General features: G+C 43.7%; 1 protein-coding gene across 2 annotated transcripts in view; it reads left to right on the top strand.

Annotated features, from left to right (window-relative positions):
• Positions 1 to 1,434: 1,434 nt before the first annotated feature.
• LOC144600373 (NADPH oxidase 2-like) overlaps positions 1,435 to 18,210 on the top strand; it is a 39,205-nt gene continuing 22,429 nt past the window's right edge. Inside the window, exons 1-7 of one of the 2 annotated variants that reach the window (XM_078411948.1) lie at positions 1,435 to 1,479; positions 1,584 to 1,679; positions 7,698 to 7,808; positions 11,521 to 11,605; positions 12,908 to 13,037; positions 14,056 to 14,071; positions 17,142 to 17,157. In XM_078411948.1, the coding sequence (XP_078268074.1) occupies positions 1,435 to 1,479; positions 1,584 to 1,679; positions 7,698 to 7,808; positions 11,521 to 11,605; positions 12,908 to 13,037; positions 14,056 to 14,071; positions 17,142 to 17,157 (499 nt within the window). Of the gene's footprint in view, positions 1,480 to 1,583; positions 1,680 to 7,697; positions 7,809 to 11,520; positions 11,606 to 12,907; positions 13,051 to 14,055; positions 14,072 to 17,141; positions 17,158 to 18,210 lie in introns of both variants that reach the window. The other variant, XM_078411947.1, reaches the window with a different exon arrangement.

Here is an 18,210-nt window from a genome sequence, read left to right as displayed (position 1 = left end):
ACTGATGTAGTTGGAGTGTGTATGTATTCCACCGGATGGGCGCCGCACAATGGCTGCCTTGCCTACAGTCTGTCTGTCCTTTTCGAACTTTTTTTGTTATTTTAGGTAAGTTTTAAAAGTTTGTGTAAATGTGCTCTGGTTTGTTTTATGTGGGGGGTAGGGGAGGGGGTCGGGGGAAACTTTTTTTTCAATCTCTTACCTCACCAGAGATGCGATTGTTTTCCGGATCATATCCCCGGTCGCTCTGCGGCCTAACATTGTGGAGCTGGAGGCCTTGCCTGGGACTGACTTTGAGCCCCCGCAGCACGAAGTCCAAGCTGCATGAGGTTCGACAAGCCCCGACCCCGCAGAAGATCGCCCAGCGCAGGGGAGCTGAAATCCACCGCCCCCCCCCCCCCCCCATGCAGGAGCTTGATCGCCCCGATGAGGAAGGCCCGCCTTCAGTTATGGGAGTCAAGATCGTTCCATCAACGGAAGGTTAGAGGCCCCCGACCATTGGAAGACAAAGAAGGGGGAGATTGAACTTTTTTATGTCCTCCATCACAGTGAGGAATGCGGAGGAGTCACTGTGGTGGATGTTCATGTTAAAATGTATTTTGTGTGTCCTGTTGCTTTTTATTGTTATGACTGTGTGGAAAATGACATTCCTCGTAATTTGCGAAACATACTTGGCTAATAAAGTATGATTGTGATTTTGATTGATTGTGATTGAAGTGGAAGTGGGAGTGGGGATAATGATTGGTCTCTAAAACAAGACCATGGGTCTATATTGCTGCGTCATGTTGATATTCAGATGATGGTTGGTGAAAATAAATGGAGACCAAAGGTGAATATTATAAAAAGCTAGGCATAATACTATTTGTGAACTGGCTTCACTCTAACCTCACTACCTCTGCCTCAGAAGTTTGTAGGTTTGGGCATCATACTGCACATGAAGTTATGGTGTGGGAAAATATTGAAATACAGTGCTGAAGGACCTCTACATTTACACCAGTGCCTTCTTTCAGAAAGATTATTAAAAATATCCCATGCCATGTTTGACAAAGATCTGGAGGTATGATCAGGACAATTGTCAATCAGATATTATTAATAAAAAGGAAATTGATCGATTGCTTGAAGTGGAATGGTGCTGATCCAGATTAGTTGTGTGTCACGTCGTTATTAGACTAATTGCAGTTTGGAATAGAAAGATATGGCAGTGTGACGGTCACTGTTTAATCTAATATTCTAAATTATTTCCTGATTAGACTGAACGAAACACACAAATTACAAAGTCAAACAAATGGGAAGACACAATTGATTCAAAGGGTTAAAAAAAAGAGCAACTACTTCCTTGAAATCTGGTCTAGCCAACACCCTTCCTGCCCTATTCATTAAGTATAAAATATGAAGTGACTGCTTTATGACCATTCAAGTCAGAGGAGCCCTGAAATCATGAGCAACTGGGTGCTTAACCATGGCCTGTCTGCCCTGGTCATTGTAAGAAGAATATTTGGAATTCTCTGCTGAGTCTTTTTCAACGACAATGGCAACGGAAGATCTGCAGAAAACTGAGTAATCATTGTCATTTTTTTTGCTTACAGGTGGTGTGGCTGGGAATCAACATCTTTCTATTTGTCTACTACTACCACTTTTACGAATATAATACAGTATTTTACTACACAAGGCAAATTACTGGAGTAAGTACTCACACTTCAATCATCTATTGAAGTCAGTTCTTGTCTGTAGAATGTTCTTCACAAATGTGCAGTTGAAATATCTTATTGATTTTTTTCTTAAAATCAATCAATCAACATTGTTAATATTTGTAAGTAACTTGTTATTGGTGCACCATCTAAGTAGTATTGGCTGTGTGTATCACATTAACAGGAATATTTCATTTACATCTCATGGGGAATTTATGGGTGTTGTTGTAAAGTGAGGTAAGAAATGTTCAGGATTTGCCAAACAATCACCTGCCTTTGTGCGAAAGGCTGCACTTCAAGTGAAGTATTTGCCACCCAGGGCTGAAAGGCATTACTGAAAATGCCTGTTATAGCATTACTTACCTTAGCAGGTGCTTCAATATAATTGGTTCTGTCAGCAAATGTCTCATAAAGGGAAATTTCGTATAATTAGGGGAATTAGGCATTAGGTAATGTCCTTTTCACCTCTACCCCATTGCAGACATTGGACTTTGTCTTTAGAACTGGTATGCTTTAATACAGAGATCTATATTCTGCACTCTATATCTTTCCCATTGTTCTACCTGTGTGCTTAGGGTCGTTGTCTTGTTGGAAGGTGAACCTCTGCCCCAGCCTGTGGTCCAGAATGCTCTGGAGCAGGTTTTCATCAAGGATCTCTCTGTACTTTGCTCTATTCATCTTTCCCTCGATCCTGACTAGTCTCCCAGTTCTTGCTGCCAAAAAACATCCCCACAGCATGATGCTGCCACCACCATGCTTCACCGTAGGTATGGTATTTGCCAGGTGATGAGCGTTGCCGCTTGGCATTCAGGCCAAAGAGTTCAATCTTGGTTTCATCAAACCAAGAGAATCTTTAGGTGTGTTTCGGCAAACTCCAAGCGGGCTGTCATGTGCCTTTTACTGAGGAGTGGCTTCCGTCTGGCCAATCTACCACAAAGACCTGAATGGTGGAGTGCTGCAGATATAGTTGTCCTTCTGGAAGGTTCTTCACAGAGAAACTCTGGAGCTCTGTCAGAGTGACCATCGGGGTCTTGGTCACCTCCCTGACCAAGGCCCTTCTCCCCTGATTGCTCAGTTTGGCCGGGCGGCCAGCTCTATGAAGAGTCCTGGTGGTTCCAAAGTTCTTCCATTTAAGAATGATGGAGGCCACTGTGCTCTTCAGGACCTGCAATGCTACAGAAATGTTTTACACCCTTCCCCATATCTGTGTCTCGACACAATCCTGTCTCGGAGGTCTACGGACAATTCCTTCGTCTTCATGGCTTGGTTTTTGCTCTGACATGCACTGTCAATTGTGGGACCTTATATAGACAGGTATGCGCCTTTCCAAATCATATACAATCAATTTAATTTACCATTGGTGGACTACAATCAAGTTGAAGAAACATCTCAAGGATAATCAATGGAAACAGGATGAAAATAAGCTCATTTTGAGTGTCATAGCAAAGGGTCTGAATACTTATGTAAATGTGATATTTCAGTTATTTCTTTTTAATTACTTTGCAAAAATTTCTAAACCTGTTTTTACTTTTTTATTATGGGGTATTGTGTGTAGATTGATGATAAAAAAAATGAATTTAATCTATTTTAAAATAAGGCTGTAACAGAGCAAAATGTGGAAAAGGTGAAGGGGTCTGAATACTTTCTGAATGCACTGTAACTCCCTTCCCTGGCCTGAGGTAAGCATAGAAAGCCACACAATACTCAGTATGAACACTCAGAACACACTCAAAAACTCTGTTTCACAAGAACAAGCATATCCTGATTTAAGCCAAAAGGTCGCTTTGACGCATTACCTGGTAATGGTGACAAAGGACATATCGCCCTTCTTAGCACCGTTGATGTCTGTGGCTTCATAGTGTTAAAGTTCGATTCTAATAGACAGACAACAATACCATAAAGTGGTAAAACATTAGAGTCTTTATTACGCCAGCGGGAGTGGGAGAGCTGCAACTAGTATGCTCGCATACTAGCAGCCACTCGAAGACCCCACTCACTTACAGTGTTTCAGCAACCTTTTTATGCACCAAATACAATGGGTTTTTAGAAGTGATAACAGAACCAGACACCCCAGACAGGTGGTCTTGCAAGAGGGACAGGTGGTCTTGCAAGAGGGATGGGAGTTCAATGAATCTTCACCCACTATCATTGGCCATTGTCCGAGGTTAACAATTGAGTATATTAACATAAACACATCTTCCTAGTGCTCAACTTTAGAGTGATTGTACCGAGGCTCAGTCTATTACCATAAACACATCTTCCTGGGGCTCAACCTTGTGGTAATTGTTTAAGAGGCTCAAGTCTACTCGGTGCTCTTCTGTATCCGTATCCTGTCCTTTGTAAGATTACAACACCCCTTCTGCAATCTCAAGCCAGCATCTACACAGAGGTAGACCTGCCGGCATCTGAGGTATGCATTTTAATTTAGTGACAGTTCATCTTCATGTAGCATTTGGTCACATACACCTTAACCCTTAAATCCCCTTTTCTCCTTTACAATAGTTCATCTTCCTGGTGATGGTTGTCACCTCGTTATATATTAGGTTGTTCCCATCCTACCCCACTTTCAAAGTACTATGGCAGGTGTAGTTTTTGTACAGTAAATCTCTGCTATCCAACTGTTCAGAAATGCTAATAGTGCAGCAATTGGTTTACCATGTTCTGTTTCCTTTGCTCCTGAAACTTAGCAGGTTCATAGGAAAAAATACGTTCTACTGTAATATGTAACACCAAAACAAAATCAGTTAACCTGGAAAATCTGAGGGTCCTTTGTGTGTCGGATTAAAGCTTTACTGCACACGATTCATCAGGAGCAATACTCAAGAGCAGGCAAAGACATGGAGATAAAAGGAACTGAAGATGCTGGTTTACAATAAAAAACACAAAGTGATGGAGTAACACTGAGGGTCAGACAGCATCTCTGTAGGTCATGGACAGGTGATGTTTCGGGTCGGGATCTTTCTTCAGAGATGCTACCTGACCCGCTGAGTTACTCCAACACTGTTTTTTATCAAACAAAGCATGATTTCTTGAATGTGAGGAATTGCTTGCAAAGGTTGAACATAACCGGGTGCTTGATTATTAATCTTATCATCAGAGTCAGAGCAGACATATGTCCCAAGTGCTGTGTCTGACATGTCATGTTTATTGGAACCCTGATGCTGCCTCTTAATCCAGCATCTGTTTCACATTCCTTCCTTTGTAGTCAATCTTTCCATGCTGTCTCTTGAGTTATTGTTGTGGTCGACCAGTGTCGTTTGTGTTATGATTGATGATCCTTCGTTATGTTATACGAACATGTGTAAAGAATTTCTTTACACATTTATATGTGGGGGGAGAACAATGGAGGACCCGGTGTGGGGGGGCCGCCGTGAGGAAGGTGGGGGGAGAACAATGGATAATATGGGGGGGGGGGTGAACAAAGGACAATGGGAACCCAGGGTGGGGGGAAACATAAGGAGGAGCCGGCGTGCTTTGTAACTTTGTCAGCGCCATAGTTGGCTGCTATTTGTATACATTGGGTATGCAAGCAAAGAATCTCACTGTGCCTAGTTATATGTGACAATAAAGTATTCCCATTCCTATACCTATCCTATATCACTACACTGTCAGCAGTCTGAACAATGAGTTACACATTAAAAGAGCAGAAATGTATAGTCATGAATATCATAGTCAGATCTTCCATCTCTTTTCCAATCACGTATGCTAACCAAAAAAAATCACAAAATTGCACTGTATATTTTTTCAATATCACTAAGCATATATTGACCAGCGCAATATTGTACTTTCATTACTTTGTACAAATAAAACAATTTTTTTCTACAATTAGCATCTGGAATTCAGGAATGTGTTCAAAGATTCTCTCAGACAAAGAATTTTCCCACTAAACAATAGACAATAGACAATAGGTGCAGGAGTAGGCCATTCGGCCCTTCGAGCCAGCACCGCCATTCAATGTGATCATGGCTGATCATTCTCAATCAGTACCCCGTTCCTGCTTTCTCCCCATACCCCTGACTCCGCTATCCTTAAGAGCTCTATCTAGCTCTCTCTTGAATGTATTCAGAGAATTGGCCTCCACTGCCCTCTGAGGCAGAGAATTCCACAGATTCACAACTCTCTGACTGAAAAAGTTTTTCCTCATCTCTGTCCTAAATGGCCTACCCCTTATTCTTAAACTGTGGCCCCTGGTTCTGGACTCCCCCAACATTGGGAACATGTTTCCTGCCTCTAACATGTCCAACCCCTTAATAATCTTATACGTTTCGATAAGATCCCCTCTCATCCTTCTAAATTCCAGTGTATACAAACCTAGTCGCTCCAGTCTTTCAACATATGACAGTCCCGCCATTCCGGGAATTAACCTAGTAAACCTACGCTGCACGCCCTCAATAGCAAGAATATCCTTCCTCAAATTTGGAGACCAAAACTGCACACAGTACTCCAGGTGCGGTCTCACTAGGGCCCTGTACAACTGCAGAAGGACCTCTTTGCTCCTATACTCAACTCCTCTTGTTATGAAGGCCAACATTCCATTGGCTTTCTTCACTGCCTGCTGTACCTGCATGCTTCCTTTCACTGACTGATGCACTAAGACACCCAGATCACGTTGTACATCCCCTTTTCCTAACTTGACACCATTCAAATAATAATCTGCCTTCCTATTCTTACCACCAAAGTGGATAACCTCACACTTATCCACATTAAACTGCATCTGCCATGCATCCGCCCACTCACACAACCTGTCCAAGTCACCCCGCAACCTCATAGCATCTTCCTCACAGTTCACACTGCCACCTAGCTTTGTATCATCGGCAAATTTGCTAATGGTACTTTTAATCCCTTCATCCAAGTCATTGATGTATATTGTAAATAGCTGCGGTCCCAACACCGAGCCTTGCGGTACCCCACTAGTCACTGCCTGCCATTCTGAAAGGGACCCATTTATCCCCACTCTTTGCTTTCTGTCTGTCAACCAACTTTCTATCCATGTCAGTACCCTACCTCCAATACCATGTGCTCTAATTTTGCCCACCAATCTCCTATGTGGGACCTTGTCGAAGGCTTTCTGAAAGTCGAGGTACACCACATCCACCGGCTCTCCCCTGTCAATTTTCCGAGTTACATCCTCAAAAAATTCCAGTAGATCAGTCAAGCACGATTTCCCCTTCGTAAATCCATGCTGACTCGGAACGATCCTGTTACTGCGATCCAAATGCTCCGCAATTTCGTCTTTTATAATTGACTCCATTATCTTCCCCACCACTGATGTCAGACTAACTGGTCTATAATTTCCCGTTTTCTCTCTCCCTCCTTTCTTGAAAATTGGGATAACATTAGCTACCCTCCAATCCACAGGAACTGACCCGGAATCTATAAAACATTGGAAAATAATCACTAATGCGTCCACAATTTCTAGAGCCACCTCCTTAAGCACCCTGGGATACAGACCATCAGGCCCTGGGGATTTATCAGCCTTGAGTCCCATTAGTCTACCCAAAACTTTTTTGTGCCTAATGTGGATTTCCTCCAGTTCCTCTGTCACCCTAGGATCTCTGGACACCAGAACATCTGGGAGATTGTTTGTCCTCCTCAGTGAAGACAGATCCAAAGTACCGGTTCAACTCGTCTGCCATTTCCTTGTTCCCCATAATAAATTCCCCTGCTTCTGTCTTCAAGGGACCCACATTTGCCTCGACTATTTTTTTCCTCTTCACATACCTAAAAAAGCTTTTACTATCCTCCTTTATATTATTGGCTAGTTTACCCTCGTACCTCATCTTTTCTCCCCGTATTGCCTTTTTAGTTATCTAAACATATTTTTAGTTATCTAAACATATGTCCACATTGCTTTTGAAATGGGATTCAACACAGATTAATATTAATTGGTATTTTTTATATTAATCTGAGATGTTTCTTTATATTAGGTGGTTGCTGAGCAGCATGACATGACATTTCATTCTGAAGTTGACTTGATCAAAAGGCTAACAATGCTCGCATTTGTTTTTGCAGTCTGCACTGGCCTGGGCTCGCGCTCCAGCTGCCTGCCTCAACTTCAACTGTTTGTTGATCCTGCTGCCTGTCTGTCGCAATTTATTGTCCTTCCTCAGAGGATCCTGTGCGGTAAGAAACATCTTCCTTTTCTGCTCACTGTTGGTGCAGCAGTGATAGAGGCTAAGATTGCCGTAGCTAGTAATTCCTGCTTCACCCACTTAACTTGAGGTAGTCATGGGAATGAATCCATTGCCCATTCAGAAAATGTCCTAGAGTATCAGGTTGCAGATTCAACCCTTGGTCTTTCAAATGATCTGCTGGAGTTGCTACAGCAATCCTACAGAGATGACACAATCCAACTCATGCTATCCACTGTTAACAATTTTGTTGTGACTCTTGTCAAAAAATGTGCAAACAGCAGTGGTGTTGTCCAGAGTAATGACTAGTTTGTTTACACTGTCTATTACTGCCTGGGCTCACACAACAATTAAAGGCACAACCCCTGGTTCCATTCACCATTTGAAGCTGCGTAATATTTACCCTCGTGTATTCCCGTTATTCCCTTTATTATGTATTTGTACACTGTGGACGGCTCGAATTTAATCATGTATTGTCTTTCTGCCGACTGGTTAACACGCAACAAAAGCTTTTCACTGTACACATGACAATAAACTAAACTCATCAACTCATTAAACAAGGAATTGCAGATGCTGGTTTACATGAAAGAACACAAAGTGCTGGAATAACTCAACGGGTCAGGCATCATCCCTGGAGATCATGGAAAGGTGACATCCGGGTGGGGACCTTTCTTCAGGCTGAAGGAGGATCCCGACCCGAAACGTCACCTGACCATGTTCTCTCGAGCTGCTGCCTGACCCACTGAGTTACTCCAGCAATTTGTGTCCTTTTCTAAAACATTAACCCTCGCAAGTTACTGCCGATATTAGGGAGGCGAAAAGGAAATTGGAGACGTGCAAAACAATGCAGACCACTTGAGAGTCAAGGGTAAGAGTATTTCATTATCCCATTGTTGGTACATGTGACAATGAAATTCATGTGTGCAGGAGCATAACAGACTTCTAAAGGCAATACACACAGATAATGCATAATAAATAAACAAACAAAAAATCAATAATTTAATAACCTCCATACTTGTTGAAAAAAAACATAGTCCTTAGTGCTACCAAACATGGTGTTCAGAAGTTCATTGTTGGGGTTAGTGTTGTGTAATGTTCAAGAACCTGATGGTTGTTGGGAAGAAGCTGTCCTTGAATATAAACAGAGAGATGGCCTTCCATTTCATGATATTGTCATTCCAATTTCTTTATACCTGAAATTTCCTTATGATTTCTCCTAATATTTTGTCATAACTTTCCATAGCTTAAAAGAATAGATGAGAATTCACCTACATTTCTCACCATTGAAAGAAATCACAAAATTTTGTAGGACCAGTGATCATAATTATATTAGTTATAAAATAGTTGTGGTGAAAGATAGAACTAGACCACAAGTCGATGTACTAAATTAGGGCAACGCCAATTTTGATGGTACAGTATTAGGCAGTAACTTCCAAAAATTGATTGTCAGAGGTTATTTTCAGATATCTGCAAAGGGAACATTTTGCAAGTGGAAGAGTTTTGAACATAAGATAATGAGAGTTCAAGGCCAGCATGTTCCTGTTAGAGTGGAAGGTGTGTAGACAACATCTAGAGAAATATTCTCATCAATCTTCTTGATCACCTCTTCACAAACTCACTCACTCACATTGGTAAGACATTATTTCCCTCACACAAAACCATGCTGACTATCCCTAATTAGCATGACCTTTGACAACGCACTGCATAGTTGGTACTCTGGAAGGGTAGATTACATGAGATACACATTAACCGAGTCAATTGCATACAAAATTGGCTTGAAGAGAGGAGACTGAGGGTGGAGGGTTATTTTTCATACTGGAGGCCTGTAACTAATGCTGGGTCCACTGTTATTCATTGTTTATATAACAAGTTATAAGAAGATGCTGGATGGGCTGGATCTTATTTCCCTGGAGTGTAGGAGGCTAAAGGGCAGAGATTAGGTGAATGGCCACAGTCTTTTACCCAGAATAGGAGAGTCTAAAACCAGAGGGCATAGGTTTAAGGTGGGAGGGGAAAGATTTAATAGGAGCCCGAGGGGGAACATTTTCACGCAGAGAGTGATGCATATATAGAATGTGCTGCGAGAGGAAATGGGAGTGGGTACAATTACAAAATTTAATAGACACTTAGACATGGAGAGGAAAGGCTTGGAGGGAAATGGACCAAGCTCAGGCAAGTGGGACTAGCTCAATAACTCAATTTGGTCAGCATAAATGTGTTAGGCCAAAGGGTCTGTTTACCTATATAGCTCTATGACTCCACAACAAAGTTCCAATTTCAGAATCTGGAATCAAGAATTTGTCAAAAGGGCTTCTGCTGGCCGTGATAAAGATAAAACATTTCATCAGAAGGATCTTAAAATAGAATTTTCAGTCATCAGAGCCCCTGATACAATTAAATGATCTACATGTACATCACCTTGCCTTTTCACTAGCCATTTCTTTCACTGTGAAAGTATTTGGATTATAGTGAACATGTACATTTATTTCTATTTTAAGGCAAAATATTCCCACATAGTTTGTAAAGTCGACACTCTGACTCCAAAATTGCAAGGTACAAACTCCACCAGTCTATTATCCCAGTAAGTAAACTTCATTAGATGTTTACTAAAGAAAATATTAGACTCAGATATGATGCTGCCCAGGGGGAGTAAGCCACTGGCACTTCATATCGATATGTGGATGAGGTACAGAGGCAGTGCTCATGGAATGACACTCCAAACAGGTCACACTCCAACTAGAAAACTTAAGAAAAGTAGAGGAGATAAACTGTCAGTCAGAATGGCAAGTATGTAGAGTTAGACTTTAGACTTTAGAGATACAGCGTGGAAACAGGACCTTCGGCCCACCGAGTCCGCGCTGACCAGTGATCACCCTGTATACTAACCTACACATACGAGGGAAATTTTACAACTTATCAAAGCCAATTAACCTACAAACCTGTACATCTTTGGAGTGTGGGGAGAAACTGGAGCACCCGGAGAAAACCCACGCGGTCACCGGAAGAACGTACAAACTCCGTACAGACAGCACCCATAGTCAGGATCGAACCCAGGTCTATGGTGCTGTAAGGCAGCAACTCTACCACTGCTCCACCGTTTTGCCCCTAGGCACAACAAGTTATGACACAACAATGCAGCGTTAGAGCTATTCACCACAAAGAACACATGTAGTTCACCTTATTTTCTCCTTTCTAAAATACCACATCATTCTCCCATTCCACCATCAATGGCTTCTCAGTGATTCTGGAGTTTCCACATCCACTCTAACAAGGAAGAACATTCCATATATTTACCTCTCTCTGGAGGTAATTTAAATTTAATTAATTTTCTTCCTCTTCCCTTTCTCCTGTGACACTTTGGGGTTATAGATGATTTTATTCAATTTATTTTTTAGGTTCGAGCCCAAAATGGAAAATATGGGGCAGGAGTTGGCCGACAGAGCCCATGGGTGGGTAGTTTCTGAGGTGGTCTGTTCCTTCTGCCATTTACAAAGGGTTTCTGTAAATCCTGATGCATGGTCTTGCAATTCACAACGTCACTCTCGAGCTCACAATAGCAGAGTGGAAGTGAGTCATTTTGGTCTGCATCAGGGCTAAAAGGAAAAGCCAAAATAAACTAATCCCATGTTTTCTAGAATACTGAGGATAATCCAAGACAAAAAAGCTTCCTTTTGGATGTTGATTGTATTTTTGTGCTATGTTAGTGTTGCAGATGCAGTGCACGGAAACAGTTGGACAAGAACATCACATTCCATAAACTTGTGGCGTACATGATCGCCCTGCACACGGGTAAGGGCCATTTGAGGATGGCAGCGCTCTTCCATAGAGAATGCAAATATTTTATTTGCTTTCTTAGCCATCCTATCCTTTAGTTCCATGGAAGTCACAACTTCTGATTTCCCCTTTCCTAAATCCTAAACGCCAACTGACTTGACAGGAACATTTGAACAATTTCAACCTGCTCTCACTCCAAGTACACATGTTCAGATAAGGTAGAACAAAGTTACCCTGGTGCCTGCCAGGGTGCACCAGGGGCAAAGATTCTGGCTGAAGATGTGGATTCAAAATCAAAATTAAAATTCACTGTAGTTTCATTAACTCAGGATGCTTGGTGCTTTGTTAAAATGCAGGTGACATACAGTAGTTGTCCACATAAGGATGCATGTATTCTGCAGCAATGGTGTCTAAACATTTCTACATTGCTCGATTGTAATCAAGTATTGTCTTTCCACTGACTGACTGGTTAGCACACAACAAAAGCTTTTCACAGTACATGTGACAATAAACAAAACAAAACTAAACAAACTAAACATAAATAGACATGTAGGAAAGAAAACTGCAGATGCTGGTTTAAATCAGAGGTAGACACAAAATGCTGGAGCAACTCAGCGGGTCAGGCAGCATCTCTGGAGAGAAGGAATGGGTGACGTTTCAGGTCGAGACCCTTCTTCAGACTGAAGAAAGGTCTCGACCCGAAACGTCACCCATTCCTTCTCTCCGGAGATGCTGCCTGACCCACTGAGTTGCTCCAGCATTTTGTGTCTACCTCCAAACATAAATAGTCACAATGTTTTTTTTACAAAAGATAAAATCTAATAAGCTTGTCAGAAAATATAAGTCTCAATTTAATACATGTTTATATCCTACTGCACTTATATTGCTTAACATTTGCTAAACTTATTACATGTTACACCCGACCGCACCTTATATTTAATTACATTATTTCTTTAATTTTTTTTAAAAACGGCACTACCGATGCATTTGCAATATGTTAGCTCTCATTGCTGTGCAATAACTTGTTGTCTTGATTGCACTGTACACTGCCTTGACCGTATTGTAATTGTTTTCTCTATATTGTATTAGAGGTCAGTTTGTTTAATTCAGTAGATTAGGTTTAGCTTGTTATGGATAAAGGTTTATCCTTTGTACTGTCTGCTGTGTGTGATTGCATCATCTGGACTGCTTTAATTTCGCTGTACTTTGTGTAGTGACAATAAAGTTTTTTTACATTTACATTTAAGCCTTAGTTTGGATTAAAGAAGAGTTACCTGTATTTTGTTCATTAAAACCATGTTCACCTAACTTCCACAGTAATTCACATTGTGGCGCATTTATTCAACTTTGAACGGTTCAACGACAGTCAGCAGTCAACTGGACAGACGCTGGATGCAGTCCTATCCCGAGTTGGGCAGAATGACAGCAAATGGTTGAATCCTATTCGGTCTAATGAGACGGTAGGAAACAGTCTCTTGTACATGAGTAACTGCCTTTTAAATGAAAAGATTGTCACATTCACGGTATATTCCTCAATCCTTTATCAGGAAACACATCCAATTCTCTTGAAATCAAGTATATTCTCCATCCAAAGGCATTTCCTGGCATCCACTGTTCCATAAACTTATCCTTCTTTACAATGGTCATCTATTTAATTTCCAATTTTTTAATCTTGGTAATTGAAATTTATATAACAATGGACATTGTTTTCAGCACTTTAACCCTCCCATTCCCAATCTGACCTCTCTGTCCTGGGCCTCCTCCATTGTCAGAGTGAGGCCCAGCGCAAATTGGAGGAATAGCACCTCATATTTCGCTTTGGGTAGCTTACACCCCAGTGGTATGAACATTGACTTCTCTAACTTCAAATAGCCCTTGCTTTCCCTCTCTCTCCATCCCCTCCCCCTTCCCAGTTCTCCCACCAGACTTACTGTCTCCGATTACATTCTATCTCTGGCCCGCTCACTCCCCTGATATCAGTCTGAAGAAGGGGCTCGACATGAAATGTCACCCATTCCTTCTCTCCAGAGATGCTGCTTGTTCCACTGAGCCACTCCAGCATTTTGTGTCTACCTTTGTTTTCTTATTCAATATTGTCAACCTTTTACAATCAAAGCATCATCTTAATTTCATTAGTGCCTGTGCTATCACTGGGTGGAGCACGATATGACCTTGATGTAAAAAAAATATTTTCATGCTTTCTGTTCAGTTGTAGAAATTTAGAGATACAGCGTGGAAACCGGCCCTTTTGGCCCAGCGAGTCCATGCCGACCAGCAATCCCTGCATGCTAACACTATTGAGGGCGTGAAGCGTAGGTTTACTAGGTTAATTCCTGGAATGGCGGGACTGTCGTATGTTGAAAGACTGGAGCGACTAGGCTTGTATACACTGGAATTTAGAAGGGTGAGAGGGGATCTTATCGAAACATATAAGATTATTAAGGGGTTGGACACGTTAGAGGCAGGAAACATGTTCCCAATGTTGGGGGAGTCCAGAACCAGGGGCCACAGTTTAAGAATAAGGGGTAGGCCATTTAGAACGGAGATGAGGAAAAACTTTTTCACTCAGAGAGTTGTAAATCTGTGGAATTCTCTGCCTCAGAAGGCAGTGGAGGCCAATTCTCTGAATGCATTCAAGAGAGAGCTAGATAGAGCTCTTAAGGATAGCGGAGTCAGGGGGTATGGGGAGAAGGCAGGAACGGGGTACTGATTGAGAATGATCAGCCATGATCACATTGAATGCGGTGCTGGCTCGAAGGGCTGAATGGCCTACTCCTGCACCTATTGTCTATCCTACACACACTCAGGGCAATTTAAATTATACCAAGCAAATATACCAAGCAAATTAACCTACAAACCTGAACGTGCACTGTATAGACAGTATCGAACCCAAGTCTCTGGCGCTGTTAGGCAGCAACTCTATTGCTGTGCAACCATGCCACCCTGTTGCTATTTATTTATTTATTTATTCATTTATTCATTCTATTGCTCCACTTTTTGATTCATTTAGTTTAGTTACCTAATAAAGATAGTGCACAATTGCATTATTTTGCATTGTTACTGCGAACAGACACCAACACATTAAGTAATGAATGCCTGCATTTTGTTCTCAGTGCGAGACCAGCACAGGTGTAAATTCCCTGTGGAAATTTTCCTTAAACATATTTCATTTCTTCATCGTTCATTTATTCTGGAATGTGACAATGCCGAATTCTACCCATGGGACAAGTAGAGGCAAAGTTACACATTCTCCCCAACAAATTATAATTTGATGACGGGCTGAGTTCTCAACTGGTGCAAGTTTATGACTCTGATTTTAATAATTACTTATCATGCAGAATGCAGTTATTCCTGCCCACCCACTCTACTCAAAACCGCAGCCACTGAACACAGATAGCATTGAGAAACTCCTTCAAAAAGCACACGGCACATTGACAGGAAGAAGGCATTTTGCAATGAGAATTATAGTGCCCTCCATAATGTTTGGGACAAAGACCCATCATTTATTTATTTGCCTCTGCACTCCATAATTTGAGATTTGTAATAGAAAAAAGTCAGGTGTGGTAAAAGTGCACATTGTCAGATTTTAATAAAGGCCACTTTTATACATTTTGGTTTCACTATGTAGAAATTACAGCAGTGTTCATACATAGTCCCCCCATTTCAGGGCACCATAATGTTTTGGACACAGAAATGTCATGTTAATGAAAGTAGTCATGTTTAATATTTTATTGCATATCCTTTGTATGCAATGACTGCTTGAAGTCTGCGATTCATGGACATCACCAGTTGCTGGGTGTCCTCTCTGGTGATGCTCTACCAGGCCTGTATTGCAGCCATCTTTAGCTTATACTTGTTTTGGGGGCTAGTCCCCTTCAGTTTTCTCTTCAGCATATAAAAGGCATGCTCAATTGGGTTCAGATCAGGTGATTGACTTGGCCACTCAAGAATTGACCTTTTTTTTTGCTTTGAAAAACATGCTTTAACAGTATGTTTGAGATCATTGGCTTGCTGCAGAATGAACCACTGGCCAATGTTTTGAGGCATTTGTTTGAACTTGAGCAGATAGGATGTGTCTATACACTTCAGAAGTCATTATGCTACTACTATGGCGAGTCTGGAAACTTGTTGGTGGTAGAAGAAGATTATTGCGGGAGCAATATTCGAATACAAAGGTTAAACAACAAGGTAAAGGACAACCATCAAAAACTCACTGTCTTCTTTGAAGACTCCTCTGAACTGAACATTTCGGGCGCCAAAAGCGCACATGACAACGCTGTCCAATCAGCGATGTCGCTCTCTGGACCAATCCCTACGGTCGCGCTCACACGTGACCTTGCTGGCCAATCTGAGGGTTCGACGACCTGGACCATTCTCTATGGTCGCTACATGACCCCCCCCCAGAACCCGAGGTACGGAACCTAGCAGGGAGCCGGATTTCGCGACCATAACGAGTAAGGAGAGGGGCAGCCTGAACCACAGGAGCAGGGGATTCCGGACTTGGAGGAACTGCCGGAACGGGGGGTCCTGGACTGAGCGGAACTGACGGAGGCCGGCCTCTCCTAGGGGTTTGGCCGACCAGGACTGGTTGATCCGGATCCAAGTGTGCAGGTTTAAGCCGGGACACCGAGACGAGCTCACTCCTGCCGCACATGTCTAAGGTGAAAGTAGCCGTTCCCTTACGCAAAACCCGGAACGGCCCTTGATAGACCCTCTGCAACGGGGCACGATGGGAATCTTTTCGCAAAAACACAAACTCACAGTCCTTCAGGGAAGGCGGTTCATGTACCATGGAACACCCATGACGTGAAGTCGGAACTGGAGCCAGGGAACCCACCCGTGCCCGGAGCGATGCTAAGACTGATGGGACTGGGGGCAGCTGGTCTGAGGGGTCCGGAAACAAATCCCCTGGTACTCGAAGTGGCGAGCCATACACTAGCTCCGCGGACGACGCACCGAGATCCTGCTTAGGAGCAGTCTGGATGCCCAGAAGGACCCAGGGGAGTTGGTCTACCCAGTCCGGGCCTTCAAGCCTTGCACTGAGGGACGCCTTAAGTTGACGGTGGAACCTTTCTACAAGTCCATTTGCCTGGGGGTGGTATGCAGTAGTGGGTTGTAACTTGGAACCGTACAGTTCTGCTAGCGCGGCCCAGAGGGACGAAGTGAACTGCGGCCCCCTGTCAGTGGTAATAACTGCCGGGACCCCGAAACGTGCTACCCAATGGAGGGCCAAAGTCCTGGCACAAGAGGCTGCCGAGATATCAGACAATGGGAAAGCCTCTGGCCACCGGGTGAACTGATCCACCACTGTGAGGAGGTGGGTGTAGCCCCGGGAGGAAGGCAAAGGCCCGACTAAATCCACGTGGATGTGGAAAAAACGAACTGCTGGGACCTCGAACTCCTGTACGGGGGGCTGGACATGGCGCTGGACTTTAGCGGTCTGACAGGGAACGCAGGAACGTGCCCAACCCGCTACCTGTTTCCGGAGGCCATGCCAGACAAACCGAGCTGCTACTAAAGCAGAGGTGGAGCGGATGGACGGGTGTGCCAGCCCGTGAATGGCATCAAAAACCCGGCACTGAAGGGCGGGCAGTACTACCGGCCTGGGATGGGGAAGGGAAACATCACACCAGACTTTTGTGCCTTCCGACCCGCAGGCTACCTGAGCCAACTTCAATCCCGAAGTGGTGGACTGGTATGCCGAGGCGGTATCCGCTAGAAGCTGTGCCTCCACAAGCTCCTGGGGATCCACTTCGCAGTCCACCGCCGAAATAGGGGAAAAAGCAGGTCTAGACAGGGTGTCAGCAACGGCATTAAGCTTACCCGCGACATGACGGACATCGGTGGTAAATTCGGAGATGGCAGTCAGGTGCCGCTGCTGGCGGGCCGACCATGGGTCAGACAATTTGAAAAATGCAAATGTTAATGGTTTGTGGTCCGTAAAGGCCACAAATGGGCGGCCCTCAAGGAAGTACCTGAAATGACGAACAGCTAAATAGAGGGCCAGAAGCTCTCGGTCAAATGCGCTATACTTCAGCTCAGCCGAATTTAGTTGCCGGCTGAAAAACGCCAAGGGCTGCCAACGGCCACCAACCTGCTGCTCCAAGACCCCGCCCACCGCCACGTCAGAGGCGTCAACCGTCAGGGCCGTGGGGGCGGAGGGGCTCGGGTGGACCAACATGGTGGCGTCTGCCAAAGCTGCCTTAGCTGCTGTAAAAGCCGACTCTGCGGCCGGGGACCATATCAACTCTACCGGTTTTCCCGCAAGGCACTGGAAGAGCGGGCGCATGACCCGCGCAGCTGCCGGAACGAACCTATGGTAGAAGTTAACCATACCTACGAACTCCTGTAGTCCTTTTACTGTGGTGGGCCTGGGAAATGCCCGAATAGCCTCCACCTTCTCGGGCAAAGGGGAGGCGCCGGCAGGGGTAATTCTGTGCCCTAGAAAATCAAGAGAAGGGAGGCCGAATTGACACTTGGAGGGTTGGATAATGAGCCCGTGGTCTTGGAGCCGCTGGAACACAGTCCGCAAGTGGACCTGGTGTTCCTGCACTGAGGGGCTGGCGACCAGGATGTCGTCTAAATAAATAAACAAAAAGGGTAAACCCCGACCCACACGG

The sequence above is a fragment of the Rhinoraja longicauda genome, chromosome 15 (assembly GCF_053455715.1).
Source record: "Rhinoraja longicauda isolate Sanriku21f chromosome 15, sRhiLon1.1, whole genome shotgun sequence".
Lineage (NCBI taxonomy): Eukaryota > Metazoa > Chordata > Chondrichthyes > Rajiformes > Arhynchobatidae > Rhinoraja > Rhinoraja longicauda.
This window is presented reverse-complemented; position numbering and strand designations above follow the sequence as displayed.